General features: G+C 38.9%; 1 protein-coding gene and 1 pseudogene across 1 annotated transcript; one reads left to right on the forward strand and one right to left on the reverse strand.

Annotated features, from left to right (window-relative positions):
• The first annotated feature begins 360 nt into the window (after positions 1-360).
• On the forward strand, positions 361-10,094 carry LOC113112655 (galactosylgalactosylxylosylprotein 3-beta-glucuronosyltransferase 2). The gene is made up of 3 exons (XM_026278407.1): positions 361-544; positions 5,993-6,141; positions 9,314-10,094. The coding sequence occupies exons 1-3, from the start codon at positions 400-402 to the stop codon at positions 9,398-9,400; spliced, it is 381 nt and encodes a 126-aa protein (XP_026134192.1). The 5' UTR covers positions 361-399; the 3' UTR covers positions 9,401-10,094.
• LOC113113244 (stromal membrane-associated protein 1-like) lies at positions 9,990-17,332 on the reverse strand (annotated as a pseudogene).
• Positions 17,333-17,564: the final 232 nt, after the last annotated feature.

Below are 17,564 nucleotides of genomic sequence, written 5' to 3' on the forward strand. Positions count from 1 at the left end.
AAAACAAGATTCTTTCAGCAGAACGTTTAAAATTCCTCAAGTAAGATAGTATCTTGTTGGAAATGACAGTTTTAGTGTTGGTGGGTGATTCAATCAGATGTGATCGTGTTTATGAAACTGAAGAGCAATGTGTGCTGTCTCCAGCAGACTGCAGGTGGACAGACGTATTTATGCTGAAAATGAGCCAGGATTTTATAATAAGCCATACTGTATGTGTGTGGTGGTCCAACATTTGTTCCTTTAAAAATAATAATAGACTAACTCCTGCATATGGTCAGCACTATAAAGGTCCAAAGAACTGACTGAAGGGTGCACAACAAGACTCTGCAGATCTTATGATTACATAGGGATTAAGCTTGTAATATCATATTTACTATTGCTCTGCCTTCGACTGTTCAGATGCGGTCAACCAGGAGAGTGTCAGTGTGGCCGGTGGGACTCGTTGGAGGCCGGAGGTACGAGCGGCCCTTAGTGGAAAAGGGGAAAGTGGTCGGCTGGTACACAGGCTGGAAGGCCGACAGGCCATTTGCAATTGACATGGCTGGTAAGACACCACTAAGATCTCTTGAAAATATTTCATTTAACAACATGCACGGTCATTTAAATACCACTAGCAATTTTTTACTGGTTGTTAATACATTTTTTTTTTTTTTTTTTTACAATAATGGTTCATAAAAATCTTGCTGCAACATTGTTACCCAAACAGGAAAAAAAGGCACATATATTTGAATATGTGACAATTATGCCCGTTATACACTATGTGCGGGATGCAACATTAACACAAAAGCATTCAGTCACACTGACAGCATCTCTGCTGTGTAACAGAACTGCAGGTCATAATAACAGTGATATAAATAAAGTTTTCTATTTTTTTTATAAATGGCTATTGGAGTGTGTCATTGAAAACTATGGAATAGAATGAAAACCACCTCAAATTGCTAAATAATTTGTCAATTCATTATTTTATGTTGCTTTACAAAAAGCTGTATTGGTTTATAGTGCATTTTCACCACTCAATGCTGAAACTGCTCACTGTAAATGGTTAATATGAGCATCCTGAAAACTACAAAAAAATCATTTCTTAGACATGAAAAATCCTTTGCATCATAACAATGGAATTTTTATATCTGGTTTAGAATTAAAGATTATGCAGCCATTTAACAAAAACTGTTTGACTAGTTCTTAAAAATATCCATTTCTCAATTTCAAATATTCATAGGCCCTAAACATGATCTGGCCCACTCCCTTGAGTGACAAAGAAAGATTTTTGGTTAAATATTTCTTTAAATAACAGGTTTTAGTTGGCTTGCACTTTCCATCAACCCAGCTGGTTTTTCAATTCCAGAACTAATTTGTGTAAAATGCATAACACATTTCTTTTTTACATCCTGCCCATCTGAAAGCTTCCATTTAAATGACATTCATTCATTAGGCAGATGCTTTTTATCCAAAATGATTTAGAGTGCATTCAAGATATCAATTTTTTCAGTATATTGGTTCTCCTAGGAACAAACCATGACACGTGTCATTGCAGGTGAGCTACTGTGACCAAATAACTATCCATTAAACGACTCGATGAAGACATTCCTTAGAGTTCAGAACTATTACTAATAAATGTCTTAAAAGTATTGGAGAAGCAGAACATCATTAGCTGGGGCATTATGTCTTCAAGTTTCACCACTAGTGCTCTAAATTCTTATTTAATGTTATTAAGTTATTGAACTTCCGCCATCCATATCTCTGTCCATCTTATCGGTGTTCTGAAGGATATTCTGCCCATGTTATACCAAATGCTGCTGATAGTTTACAACATCAGCTGTGTGAGGAGCAGCTTGCCTGCACAGATAAGCAGATGGGACTTCTTTGCAGTTTGGTTTTGTTGACACTTTCCAGACTTCCCCTCACCAAAATCGTTTCAAACAGGCATATAAAATTGGCCCAAAGCAGGCAGCAAAGCGGTTCCTATATAGAGAGAGCATGCAAAAGGAATGCTCTAAGCTGAGGGGGGGAGCTTTGAAACACCAAGAGTCTTCTGAAGAGGCTTTTCTCCTATACAATACTAGTGATACTAGCTAGATCAGCTAGTCATGTCAATGTTTACAAAGGGAAGGTACCAAGAACCAGGCTTGGTAATGTTAAAGGAAAGTAAGTTACTATATTTAAAAAAAAAATGTGTTCATGTGTTTTTTTTTAAGCAACAACGCTTATTGTTGTGAAAGTGGGTGATGTCACGTGCATGCGTTTTGTGTATTCAGTATATAGGCGCGCACGAGCACGTACTTGAAGATGCATGTGCACAGGAGTAATAGGGTTTCTTTGCAAAGTTACATTGCCAACTACTGGCCTGGCATTGCATCCAGTGTTTTTAGTCATTTTCAAGTCTCCGTATGAACTGTGTTCACTTAGGTGATTGTTGTTGTCATCTGTACACTAAATCTCTCAGAAATGCATAGGAAAAACTTTTAGTACAAGTCGCGTACATGTCCTAAGTGAAACTTCACTGTCTCTGTTCTTCTCTGGAGGAGTGATCTGCCAACCCCTTCCCAATCTGCTGAGACCATCAAAACCTTCAAGAAAGAGCTGAAGACACTTCTTCCACAAGCACTATAACTAAAACACAATAAACAAAAGCACTTCCTGTAATAACTCCTGGCACTTGGCAATGTGTACTGCAAATATTGTTGGCTCTTCTGAAAAATTGCTTGTGATGTTCCACATTTTGAAAGTCACTTTGGAGAAAAGCATATGCTAAATGAACAAAAGTAATTCGGAAGTTTTCATGTCAGGCTGGTCGGGATTCCCAAAAAGGGATGTTAAAAGCAACTGTGTTTACACTTTTTGGGGAAATCAGCTTTCAAATGGCTTTTATGTTAAACTGTATTTCAACAGTGTAAAAAAAAAAGACACACTATTACAATGCATAACAGGTAGGAAAAGATGAAACATACCCTGTACTTTAGGTAGAAGTGAGGTGACGGGGCAACCATTTGCTCTCTGCTCCCTATAATTGCCGAAAAGCACCTTTACCAAAGCTAAATTCAGCAATTTCTCTGTGCATTTTTAACAAACATAAGCTCTCAAGCAATGCATTAAAGAGGGTGGGTTGAAAAGATGCTGACAGGTTGGAAACATCCAAATGGAGAGAAGCAGGGCTTCTATCCAGCTCGAGGGAATGAATACAGCGTCAGAGATAGCAGTGCGTAGTTAAAGCAATCCCTAATTCCCCAGACTCCAGTGCTGCCTCTGGATATTATGCTGTTCATGAAACTCTAATAACAAGAGATGGTATCATCTCTCGCTCATGTGATCTCCGTTACTACCACTATTGCTCCTCTTCCATAGCCTGTATTTTTCACACTTGTTCGCTCACCCATAATATCATCATCATTTTCATCAGACATAATGCATTACTGTCAAGCCCTGACAGTGAGCATCTCCCTTCTCAAACACTTTGCACAATGTATACGCTTCCTCATATCGCTGCTGTAGACTAAACACATGTTCTATGAGCTGTTTAAGGTTCATAAATCCCCCGGCTCTACTATACTTCTCCCTGAACAAAAGCTGAGAACAATGAGGTTATTTAGTATTCCTGCCGTACAGCTTCTTCTGAGAGCAAACACAATAGCAGAGAAAAGGTCCTGAACCACCTCTCTCATTTCATTCAAGCACTGCTCTCACCTGAAGAGGAGCTCAAGTGCTCGTCTTAACATGGAAACCTTTTTAACACACAATAGTGAAATTTTGCGCATTAGGCGGAGAAGGTTTGAAAAAGATTATGCAAGAGAATAAACAGTAACAAAAAGCAACATCTGTAGTGTACACAGTGATTAGTCCTTGCATGAGTCACACTAGCTTTTACATGATCTGTGTAACAAGTATATATATATATATATATTTTTTTTCCTATGGGTCTGGGGAACAATTTGCAGAATTTTACTTTACAAATATTTTATAATATTTGTAAAATAATAAAATGCACTCATTACATTATTCTAACAGCTTCTTTGGTGGGCACTATGCTATAATTTGCACACTACTTAATATTTGAGAACTGTGCAATTAAATTGAGTTGAATCTACAGTATCCTTAATACAGTTTGGGTTGGTAAGATTTTTTATGTTTAACAAAAATATAAAAAAAAATATATAAAAGTCTCTGAGGCTCACCAGGCGTGCATTTATTTGATCAAAAATACAGTACAAACAGTAATTTGTGTGAAATATTATTACACCGTATTATTACACCAAATTGGTTACTTGAAATAAGTTTTCTGTTTTAATCTATTTTAAAATGTAATTTATTCCTGTTATGCAAAGCTGAATCTTTAGCATCCAAATAATGTTGAAAACATTTGTGCTATTTTATATTTTTTTGTGGAAATTATGATACATTTGTTTTGAATTATTAGATGAATATAAAGTTCTAAAGAACACTATAAATATTTTGTAATATTTAAAATGTTACATTATAAATATTTTGTCACTTTTAATCAATTTAATGTGCAGTTATACTAATTAAAAATTACCGCAAACATTTAAACTGGTGTATGTGTGAACAGATGGAATAAAACAGCAGACTAATTAAATTACATCAATGAGCTCATATTCTACCAGAATTCAATCCTTTTGACATTTAACTTTATGAAAATAAGTTAATTGTTAGTGACACTTATTATTGAAACTAATTTAAAAAGTGCACTTTCCAATTTGCTTTTTACAGATTGTTTTATATTTGTATTTACTCATTGTCCTTTATTCATGTTAGAGAGTTTATTAATATGATTTACATATTTAAATATACTTATTATTTCATGATTGATGTATAACATTTTCCCTAGAAATGTATAGTTTTATGGGGGGATTTTTCAACCAAAACAACATAAATGTTTTTTTTCTGCACCACTTCTATTTACAGATTTGAAAGCCATCCTAATTAAAGAGCTTACAAAAGCTAGGTGCAACCCTTCCCTGGTCATGAACTAGATCACAGGATAGGAGCGCTGTTGGTGTAACAGCAGAAAGATGTCCAGCTCTTCAGCTGTATCAAAGCCATGTCCCTGAATCTCTGAGCATAGGTTCTTACATCATTCCCCCAATACTCCAACAGGGACATCAAAAGGCAATATAGTCATAACATTTTTTTTAAAAAGATCAAAAGAAAAAAGCTGACTGTCCTTCAACTATAAATAAACTTTGACAGTATGGATGTCGATCTGAGGAAGAGAACAAGGACATAGTTAGCCAGGGCTTAGATGAACATTGCATTGCTGTTGTGAGCTCACTTCTGCAGATCTGATGGAAGCCCAGGTGGTTTAAGCTGGAACGCAAGCGTCCTAGAAAACAGCCTGTGCCCAGGATAAAAAGCCCACAACAGAGGGTGGTATTCCCTATGGTGAAATTGAAAAGTCCTTCTCCTGTTTTGTAGCTGAGACGATGTCATCGAGAGAAATGGAAACGAGGGGGTGAAAAACTTATCCTGACCCACATGCAGCTGTGGGACGGTTCAACCTGCTCCCATGAGAAATGCATAAGTTCAAGAGCAAGCTGGAGAGCCGTGTATCTGTGCACAGCTAATACAGCGTAAATGAGAGAGTGTGTTTGAATATATAATGAGATTATCTGCACAATAATTAGTTTTAGATAAATTTGCAATAAACAATTGCAGGTCTGTAAGCTTTTTGATTTATATTTGGTCCAATTTCTGGAGCTTGTGTGAAGCCCAGACTGTCTCACTTGCAAACGTGGTCTATAGAAAGCTATCTTTTAGTATTCCCATTCATCTCAATGGCAGTTGTTCAAGCCCTGGTAGTATGCAATTTGCAATCTGCCATCACGGCTCAAGGGCACGCACATCTTTCCAAACTCTTCATTAATAATTATCATGAGCTATGACATCAAAAGCAGCAAAAAGGAAAAAGTAATAAAAACATTTTATTTAAATATCTGATTTCAACTTTGCATGCAAAACAGTTTTTTTTTTTCATTGGCAGGTTTTGCAGTGAACCTGCAGGTGATCCTGTCAAACCCACGTGCCCTGTTCAAGAGAAGAGGAGCCAAACCAGGGATGCAAGAGTCTGATTTTCTCAAACAGATCACCAAGGTGGAGGACTTGGAGCCAAAGGCCAAGAACTGTACACAGGTCAGTAGAGAAGCCTGCATTTGCATCCTTCACACTGACATGAATACTACTACTACTACAAAAAGCAAAACAAAAAAAACAATTCCAGTTTTTGATGTCTCTCTTGAGTCTGAGTCAGTAGTTTAGGCATTGTGACTCAACACTATCTTTTTGGTACAAATCTGAAAACCTAACGTTGTACCGCATTCTATTCTTCTACCAGTGACCGTAGTGAATAGCACTGTCAAGGAGCTATTGAAACTGTAAAACAAATTCATATGTACAGTATTTGACTTGGTGTGATTCTAAAAGCTCCTGCATTCATCCATGGCCCATTATCTCAGGAGCTCAAATCTCTTCAGTCGGCTCACCTTACGTGTCAGAACGCTCTCTTCCTCCCCGTACCACACGTCACTGCTACTGCCATCATCATTATCACCCAATTACCCTAATGGTAGCCACACTGGGTTATTAATAGTGACTATTAGCAGGGCTGACAATTCCACTAATCACCAACACCAGAAAGAGCAGGACATGCTTCCAACTCAGCTATGTGTCATTTTGCCAGACACAGCATAATGTGCGCATTGTAAACAAACTGCAGGGAGCGCAGGTTTGTTCCTGAACAATGCCATGGCCGGTGTAAACGTGTAGATATTGCCCTCGTAAAACAGAGTAGAAAGGCCACTGACAGTTACGAAGAAGTGCAAGTCGCTACATGGACAAAGTGGGAGTTTAATATACTTAAATTTGTGGCTGCAGTCCAGTTATATGATGATGGCATTATGGAAGTAAACAAAATGAAGCACTTGTGCCAAAAGTTATGGGTCCTCGTGGGTCTGAGCTGTGCCTGTCCAAAGTGGAGCACTGCCAGCAACGTCTTTTGGAAAGGTCACATTTGTAGAAGCGTTCTTGAGGGTCCCAGCGGATGACTGTGACTAAGCCTGCGGGCAGGGCGATATGGCCACCTCCCAACATGCACTTCAAAATTAAGCACAGGGAGGCTGGGTAGGATCGAGGGGGTCATCTTATGTGAGTAATCAAGGCTGAATCGATGTGACAGGGAGAAAAGAGACAGAGGTAAAAAGGAAGAAGAAGAGGGCAAAGGGATTGTGTTCGAGTTTGGCAGAGAGATGGCAAACAAGCCACACAGATGAAGAGGTGAAGAAAGTGTGTGAGAGAGATTCACAGGCTTATTTACAGAAGTCAGTGCATAGACTCTCCTATTTATTATTGTCAATCTCAATCGTGCTCCTGCAGACCAAATCCTGCCAGACTGCTGTCAGTGTGCCAGCATGCTTCACTCTGCCCACGACACAATCGCTCAAATGATTATCCTCTCTCAAGGCTTCAGATGCTCATCCTGTTTAGATTCAAAAGAAACCCTCAGAAAAATCATCACAAGCATTGTTTAGATAATCGTTTCATATCGGACAGCCCAATTCCAGACTTGAATGAATGAGTAATACACATTTATTAAGAGCTAAAATACTTTGACAATTATTGGCAATAAAAATTAGATCTGATGTCATACAAGATTCTATCCTGTTTGTAAAAAATCATTTTAAGGTGTAATTATTGTTAAAACTCTAGACTAAGATTCTTCATTAGCTAATATGAACTAGCATTTATTAACCTTTATTAATATTCATTTCTACACATACTAATGCAGTATGTAAGATGTTTAAATGAATATTTAATTTATTATGAATTAACATTAACATTAATTTTATAGACTAGACTAGATAAATAGAAAGAGGATAGAAACATTTTTCATTGTTTGCTCATACACTACCGCTCACCAAGTACACTAAGTTCGAGAGGATTTCTTAAAATGTTTTTGAAAGAAGTCTCATATGCTTATCAAAGCTGCATTTATTTGATTGAAAATACAGTTAAAACTAACATTGTGAAATATTAATACTCTCTCTCTCTATACGTACAATGCCATTTATTCCCATGATGGTAAAGCTGAATTTTTTAGCAGCCATAACTCCAGTCTTCAGTGTCACACAGTCTTTCAGGAAATCATTCTAATACGAGTGGGTCCTCGAGAATTTTTTTATGTTTAGTATACTTGTGGAAATGTAATATTTCATGATTATTCGATGAATAGAAAGGTCATTGTGAAATCTTGTGCAACATCATACATTTTTGACCAGTTTAATAAATAAAATTAATTTGAGAAAAAAAATTATCCACGAGTATAAACCATGAAAATGTTAGTCTTCTAAATGACACATTACATGATATTACTGGAACTAAAATGGTCAAATTTTCTGTCTCTATTAATTTGTGCTTTCATCCATCAATATTCCATTTTAAAAGTCAAAACAAGGTTTGGCACACATTGCAATAATGACAATGACACTTGTCTTATAATATTCACGGCAATGACTGAGCTATGAATGGTTTCAATTGTAATAACTTTTTCTTGAAACTCATTTACAATTAGCAGAGCCCATGAGGACTTCTGGCTTCACACCTCCACACTGCTGTTATATCACTGCTTTCAACCTTTATGCACTTTGTAGCCATTACCTTATCAACATTAAAAAATCAAGGATTTATTACATATGAAAGCAGAACAAGTTCAATTCTTCACATATTATTACTCTCCTTCAATAAAAAAATAGAAACTACTCTGCAAATGTCTTTGACAGCAGCACATAAACACAACTAATGAAGTCTAACCACCCACAAACCAATTACAAATCACTTCAGGAAGTTTCCAATTTAGTCTATCTCAGACCTTCAGACTTAAAAACATTCAGCCACATATAGAGCCCTGTCCTACAGCTTACTGGGCCCTGGGAATATTCATCAAGGGAAGAACAGGAGACAGCAAAGTGTCAGACAAGTTCATAAGAGGCATTATTACAGAACCTACAGTACCAGAGGGATAAATCTTGTTATGAGGCCACTACAGGATGCTTTGGGTTACTTCTGAGTTGATGCACCATATTTATCTCTTATGATTCTGCTAAAACAAGCCAATCTGCAGTGCCATGTGTTCAGAAACTGACGCGTCACACCTGAGTGCGGCCATTTAGCTGTTCTCGTTCCCTGCCCTGCCTCTATCTGATATAATTAAGATATGTAACCAATTATAGTGATGTACGTAAACTGCCTTGGTACATAAAATATGGGTTCTCATATTCTAAAATAACTGATTTCAAATGGTTTCTTTCAGGTCCTGGTCTGGCATACCCGCACTGAGAAGGTCAACCTGGGTAACGAACCAAAGCGACAACAGGACTCTGTCTATATAGAGGTCTAGCGAGTGACACTGCACTAAGACTGACATATAACACTGGATGAAGGCCTGCCATCATTGGCACTTTCCAAATCGATGACCACCTTTGAACTTTAGGATACCTGCTCTGGTGGAAAAGACATGTCAAGTGGTCTCGGTATTCTCTACTGACACGCACTGTATATGCAGAAGTTTCTCACTGTGTCGTCACACTGGATTACCCGTAATGTGTTGGAAGGAGAAACCATGGAAAGGGTTTTTCAAATGGCAACTGCACATGAAAAAACGATCTTATACCCATCTTGAAGACTCTGGACACTTGGAGGATCAGATCAATGTCTGTGAACGCGGTGGAAAAAGACCAGCCGCTAGAACAGAGAGGTAGAGTGTTGCTGAAGGGAATCGAACAGCCCACAAAAACTGAAGGATCAGTGGATGGAAAAACCCTGGAAATACTGTCTAAAGAGTGTGAGACACTATTACAAGGACAGAACTTTTGGATTACAACTGTCTTTATTCCAAACGACCCTCGTTAAAAGCAAAAAAAAAAAAAAAGGAAATAAAAGACAACTTTACAATAAATGCGTCTTTAGACAAAATGATCACACAATAGTTCATGGCTATTCACGGTTTAATGCACGGAAATAACAATATTCTGTCTCTGTACTAGGCACCAGAAAATGTAAACACATTATAGAAATAAACCTGGATGACACGGTGGCGATGTTTACATTATTGCACAGCAGAGAGACCCTGTCTGAGAGGATAGAAGCTCTGCTACAGCGGCGAGACTGACGTGTTCGACTGCACACTTTTGATCGGTTCTTACTTTTCAAAACTAGCTAGCTAAAAAGATCATTCCTTCCCCAAGCCCCCTTTTTATTGACCCCCAATGCCCCCTTTTTCCGTTAGCCGTCACAGCTGTACAGTCGTCCAGGTTTATTTGTCTGACACTCACTGTGCTTCTCTGTAACGCACACATTAAAACACCACAGTAAAGATGGAGTTTGTCATGGAGCTACACGGATGCAGTAGGGTGAGAGGCTGGAGACTGGGGGCGAGGGGTTCGATTATTTCATGATTACATACATTACATGGGTCTGTACAATATCCGCTAAAGGGTTCTGGGACATGGGGCTACAGAAGATAGGAAAAGGAAGGGGAATTCACAAATATGATAGCCATACCTCTATCTTTTAAATACTATGACTCACTATTGATTTGGTAAAGATATATTAGAAGCCTGTATAATTGGTCCAGCAGCTTTCTTGTAGCTGATATGCGTTTTGAAACCCCCCACCCCTACAACAAAGAAAAACTGCAAATAAGACGCTCAAAGCTGCCAGTCTCTTCCACTCCATAGTCTCGCTCACTTGATCAATACACAGGGAAGTTTGAATCGATGCTCTCCAGAGTAGTAATGGTTGGAAAGAGAAAGGAGAAAAAGTATATGACAGTATATGAATAAAACTCTGGGTGCGAGTGGTGGTGGAGGAGGAGAGGAGAGATGGAGGGATGTGGTGCCCCTTGACCTCCATCTTCCCTCATTCATTTACTTCCAGAGCTGGGTGCTGAGGGTCTGACCGGAGGGGGGTGCCACCCAGCCGCCCATGGGGGCACCAGGAGGTCCAAACGCCATTGGAGCACCAGAACCGTTGAGGTTCACTCCAGACATCTGCTGGTTAATCTGAAAAAAAAAGACAAGAGGAGAGACAGAAGTGTGAAAATCTTTATACAAAAGACTTGTTAGTATAATTAGATAAGGTCCAAAACCTACAGAGGAAGCATTTTAAGGCGCTTCCAAAAAGACATTTTTTACAAAAAGTGCCGTCTCCTAAAATACAACATTTTGGCTTAATTCTAAGCCAACATTACAAGTATCCCTAGAGGAAAATGCAAGAATGCACTGAGCTCAATGAGAGAAATTATATATATATATATATAAAAAAAAAAAAACTTCCAAATTGGCAGACTGGAGGAAAAATAACATTTCTTAAACATTATCACTGATATTTAATTGAAACATCTTTCTGATTAAAATGTTATTAAACAGTTTAATGAAAATAATTTATTATAACATCTGCATGAGCCATTCACTTTTATGCTTGTTTGAGAATTTCACCTTTAGTTTGCTAACAGTAAACTCAATTGAAATAAATAGTCTCCTTTGTGTGGTGCGAAGCCTGTGTAGAGTATTTTAAATTGGTTACTTAATATTATATGACTGTTAGGAATGCGGTCTATGAAGGTTGCTAGGTTTTGGAACAGAGCTGATATTATTATAAAAAGTAAAATACACTTGCTTCTGTGGAGTCTCTACAGTAGCATGAACAGTAAAAGTGGTGTTTGTACCCAATCATCTCACCAGTCCTTTCACCTGCGGATGGCCTTTCCCTCCAATGTTCCCTTTTCCTCATTTATTTTTTCCAGGTTAGACTAAGCTGTCCTCTGATCTTTAAACTCATCACCCTTCTTATTACTCTTCGTCTACCTCCCTCTCTATTTCATTTTTTCAGTGCCTCTACTCTTTTCCCTTGACTCCCACCAGTATTCTTCCAGAGAGCAGACCGGTGTAGAGGGCGGTGGGGCAGCCCATCAGACACGTCTGTCTGATTTATACCGCCGTCTCTACAGCTCATAACCAGCAGGGAGAGAAAAACTAATGGTTTCGAATAAGCAGCACCCCATTTTTCATTATTAACTTGAATTCTGGGAACTATAGTTTGTGCAATCTTTATCCAGCTGTCGAAAGGGATAAATAATGGAATACGGGCGTTTCTTTCTTTTAAATAAGAGTTTGATGCACTATGTTGACAATGTATGTACAAAACTACATAATCGAACAGTCGGTGGGTTGTCTGGCATATATACAGAGGCTGAAAGGATTACAATCTTTTATTACACAAAACTAATCTCTTCAGTAAGAAACCGTGGATGATGACGGGAATACTGCTCACAGCACATCATCAGTTCACCAAGCCTGACAGTAATCGTCTTGAAATATGTTATTGAATGCGGTGGATCTGTGAGACAAGCGGCACTTTGATGGCAGTAGTGCTGGTGTTTTAGAGGAGATGAATGTAGAGAGGTGCCTTAAACCATGCCGACAGCCTAAGAGCACACTAAACCACTGTCAGCTGTCAGCATGCTAAAAACCTCTTAGAGAAGTTGCGCTCAGTCTCTAAATTAATCCCCTGTGAAGCACCGCTTTTAAGAAAATATAACAGCTGAAACAAAGCCGACCCCACTAATTGACTAGACGGTTGGTCTTACATAATGTTTATACAAGGTTATGTTAATGTTTATATAACTGTTTATTCACTATTCGGCAGTTCAGCCTTATCTGATGAGCGGAGAGGCTAGCCAATCATAAAAGAGCTCATTTACATACTTGTAGTACTTGCCTTTTCCCATACAATCCTGAAACATAAACGTCAATTAAAACACAATGCAGGCGCATTTCATCGGCTTCCTATTTGTGTTTAATTCCAAAGCACTGGACCCCAATCTGAGGTAGTGAGGGAGGTTATCCATCACGGTGAACTCCTGGAGTGCTCTGATGTCTCACGAGGTGACTAGACCGCTTTAGGCCATGACGTGCAAGATCCACTGTGGACCTTGACTTCATTTTGGGCTCAAATGCACAGCAGGACAAATTTGGCCAGTCTCGTAATTACATCTACCTCCTCCTCAACACAAACCCGCCTACGCTCGGAGAAATAAGTGTGCGGTGAGAGTGTGTGTTTGAAAACACTCCCAAGAACAGCACTCAGCTATTCAGAGGAGTGAATGTCAAACACTAAGGATTCTTCTTCTCCCTCAGTCCTCCTTCGGAAAATAGGGAAACGTTCTGTGAGCTGGGTAATGAAGAAAAACATCTCAAGTCAGATCCATCTCCGGAAAAAGAACACTCCTCCCAGGAACTGTGCGGCAAAATTACACTCACTCCAGAAAACCATTAAGCAAACGCATTTCTTTTCTCATCCGGTCTCTCAAAATACAAATGTTCTGCTGAAGGACTATAACTCAGGACGCGCACACACACTTGCATTGTGGGGAGGGATTTTAATTAAGGCTGTGTGAGTGTAAAGAATGCTGTATTGATTTATGATGTGTAATTAACCTCCCGGAGGCTGAAATCTCGGACTCCCTCTGCTCTCAGCCTCATACGCAGGGGGTCCCGGGCCACAGGAGGAGGGGGCGAGGCAGGGAGATGATAGAAGCTGAGAGGTCAGAGTCACTGAGCTTTCATCTTTAATGAGCCACATGCCGATGGGAGGTGACAGCAGATTAGATGAGGATTTTAAAAACCCTTATTATGAATCTCTGATTATACGGTGAGAGTGAGAGAGCTAAACTGACAGCTCGCTTTCCACCTGAGATGGTTTTGAAAATGTATGCATTGTTGGAGTCGGATGTGATGAATAGTAATAGCGTCAGATATAGACGTTCTCTCTATAAAAAGCAGATGCTGATCCACTGCAGCCAGGATGCTGCACTGATGATGAACATCTGATTTTATATCAATGACTCACAGCAGATTCTGAGAGGGTTGGTTAAAAATACATTTATCAACCTAACCTGAAGCTCTTGACCTCAGGTTTGTGTCTTAAGTGTACTGTCAACAACATTAAGTAATTAGGACATTTTTCAGGTTCACTTTTTCCCCACCCACAACATAATTTGGGTTCTGTTTATGTCATGATATTGTTTTACTCCTCATTTGTTTGCCAGATCCCTGAATGCTTCCTCCTCGACGTGTTCTTGTAGCTGCCAGAAATTACAGACTCTTTTCTTCTTGCAATGTAACTAACACGTATTTAGGTTGTACACTCTTCTTTAATCTTTCATTTAGTTTCATAAGGACTTCGATAAATATCACTGGAGCACAGTATAATCTTAAAAGTTTAATTTATCTTGATCACCCTTGTCTTTATAATGCAATAAAAAGGTAGTTTATATTTCTATATATTTATGAGATATGAGTACAGTACCATTCTATGAGCACTTACTATTTTCACCTAAATTTTTTAAGAACATACACTACCATTCAAAAACTGAGGTTAATAAGATTTCTTTAAATGTTATTTAAATTAGTCTAACCAAGTCTGCATTTATTTGATCAAAAATACTGTCATATAATCCTTCAGAAATCATTGCAATATGCTGGACACACACGTATATTTAAAGGATTCTTCATGGAATAGAACATTCAATCTTTTGTCATATTAAAAATGTCATTACTGTAATTTTTTATCAGTTTAATGCCCTCCTTGCTGAACTTCTTTCAAAAAAAGGGAAAATAAATCTTACCCTAAGCTGTTAATGTAATGATTACGTTTATGATAATATAATGTTTATTTATATTAATAATCAATAATATTCAGAAATGTAGAAAAAATAGGAAGGTTTAATTAGGACGGTATATATAAGTTACATTTAACATAAAATTACGTAATAATATAATAGATACTATAGAAATTATTAAACATTAAACTATTAACCTGTTTCCGCATTCCTTGAACCACAGGCCATCACTCCAAAATCCCACTCTTCAAAGGCATTTCAGCAAACCAAATGTACCAAAACGCTTCAAGCATAGACTTAAAATAGCATGTGATGTTTCTAAAGTGTACTTTATGTGTTCACAGATCTAGAGCTGTCACCGAGACGTGTGTGATTTCAGAGACTTATTTCAGTGACTGAAGGAACATTTTATATGTGGTAAATTACTAGCAGCACAATTAAACAGTCACAAATCCAAATATAGCATACCTGTGCCATATTCCACTGTCCTTGTTGACCTGGCTGCATGGCATACATGTTCTGAGGGGGCACCATGCCCTGAGGTCCCATCATGCCCGGAGCCAAGCCCATCACTCCAGGGTGTGCGTTTCCCATGAAACCATTAGGCACTGTCATGCCAACCATCATGCCCGCATTCTGGCCCATCATAGCGCCGCCCTGCCCCATGACAGCCCCCATCATAGTAGTGGGCGGCATGGCTCCTCCCATCCCAGGGAAGGCCTGGAAGTTCCCCTGTGGTTGCGCAGGGAACTGCATCTGAGAGGGGCCCATGAACATCGCAGTCGCTGTGGGAGCAGAAACACACAAAGGCACACAAATAAGAAGATTTACACATGACGACATGTTCAATATGTTCAAAGAGACGAAAACAGAAGCAGACCAGAGGACCCTGACACATAAAGCATCACAGACAGAAGAGAGCGATCAATATCTGCGCTAATGTGTGCAGTTCCTCGCCTCGACCCAGAGGAAATGGATCTTTTAGACAGAAGAGGTGTGCAGGATGAAAGGGGGCGTCTAAAGCGTCCTGATGATGGAGAATTGGCATCGCCTTCATTTGGAGCATCTGAGGTTTTGGGAAACGTCCTCTTTGAAGAGAAGGGCAGGCGAAGCAGGCAGCTTTAAACCACGTTCAGCAGTATCAGAGTGCTGAGACACGCAGTGCTTGAATTATTGATACTCCCATTAAAGCAGGGCTTCTCAAGAACCTTGCATGCTTTCGCTTTTACTCAAAGACACACACACACACCATTAGAAATGGACTCCAGATGCATAGCACCATTTATAGATCTATATTCTCTCGCTTCAGATCGCTCATTCTCTGAGGAATAAGAAAGCGGGACTCTGGGGGATGGATGTACCTTGTGCAGGCTGTTGTGGGACGGTGCCGGAGCCATTACAAGGAGAGAATGGAGTCCTTGGAGAGAGGTTTCTTGGCTGAGTCCTCTGCTTTGTTGCTCCCGCTGGTTTCGCTGAACAGGTCCAGATCTCCCTGTGCTGGAGCAGCACTTCCTGTTCCGGTAGCACCTGCCACAGCCCCTCCGGCGGGGTTGGCCTGAGCGCTCCCAGCTGCCTTACTGGAACTGACCTGCAGAGCACAGGAGACGGTTGACTTCAAGTCACATGCTCTCAACACTGGCTTATACAGCTTTACACAATAACTCCCTCACATATCAATAAAATTATCAATTACAGACGCGCATGGGATATATCTTTGGGCCAATGTCATGAGCCAAATGAGGCATCTCAACAGACCTTCAAGTCTAAATGGTGGGAAATGTTTGCCAAATCAACTGGATACAGCTCTGAAATATTCATAAAGGAAATAAGAATATCAGAAAAGAAAATAGGTCATTATTGTAAATTATGATATGTAAAAAATTGATAGCCTGAATGCACTGTAAGTCGCTTTGGATAAAAGCGTCTGCTAAATGCATAAATTTAATTTAATTTTAATTTAAATTAATTGTCATTTTTATGTTAAATCTTATAAATAAATGAAAAATATAATAACACTAAAATCAATCATTTTAACAATACATTTCAAAACATAAATCCTATGAAAAGTGCGCAAAACTGGATGAAAACTGGACCATGTTACTGCCACAGTTCAAGTAAATTTGTGTAAATGTTATAAAAAAAAATGGCTTTGAGTTAGGCACACAGATATGCTGCATTGACCACTCAAACCGGTAGCGAGTTTTGTGTAGGGAATCTTTCGCTCTCTTGTTACAAGCTTAATCACATTCATTCCTAATAACATGACAGGATTTTCCCATTAACAATCACAGAACAACTGTTAATGTAACTGTATCTTAAGGCATGGCAGATAATCAAATCAAAAGTTGGTTAAAAATGCCCATCCTGTATAAACTTAGATGAGAGAAGACAAACGCACACAGATCGAAAGAAGGCTTCATCATCTTCAAGTAGAGAAAAGACATTAATTAGACTGCAGCTGTGGTGAATGAATGCTCAGGAAGAGGAGACAATTCATGTGAAAAACCTTCGGAAAAGCATGTCTGTCACTATGAAACTGAGGGGAAGTTCAAGGCCTAAATCACTGTTCAACAGTAGCCCAAGCGTCATGTTTAGTGAAGAACGAGATCTATGTGAGTCTTGCTGAGGTTTGCACAGGCTCCATTCCATTGTGGAATAAGAATCAGGAGGGCATCACACCATTGTAAGCAAGGACTGAGACAATACGCTGGCAGCACACAATGCCTTACCTATACTACATACTGCCATGCCAGGGTGGACCTAATGAAACCTAGTGTCTTTGTTCACTTGCTTTTTAAAATTGCACTTCATTTCAAATCTTGGGGTATGAATTTTTTTTTAAGAAATGCATACTTTTATTCAGAAATGATACATTAAATTC

This window comes from Carassius auratus, chromosome 13 (assembly GCF_003368295.1).
Source record: "Carassius auratus strain Wakin chromosome 13, ASM336829v1, whole genome shotgun sequence".
Classification (NCBI taxonomy): domain Eukaryota; kingdom Metazoa; phylum Chordata; class Actinopteri; order Cypriniformes; family Cyprinidae; genus Carassius; species Carassius auratus.

What these genes read in the sequence shown, in the direction of transcription:
- LOC113112655 (XM_026278407.1), top strand. Translation starts at nt 400, where the DNA reads ATGCGGTCAACCAGGAGAGTGTCAGTGTGGCCGGTGGGACTCGTTGGA. An exon ending in ATTTGCAATTGACATGGCTG is followed by an intron (nt 545 to 5,992) that starts GTAAGACACCAC and finishes TTTCATTGGCAG; the next exon opens with GTTTTGCAGTGAACCTGCAG. An exon ending in AGGCCAAGAACTGTACACAG is followed by an intron (nt 6,142 to 9,313) that starts GTCAGTAGAGAA and finishes GGTTTCTTTCAG; the next exon opens with GTCCTGGTCTGGCATACCCG.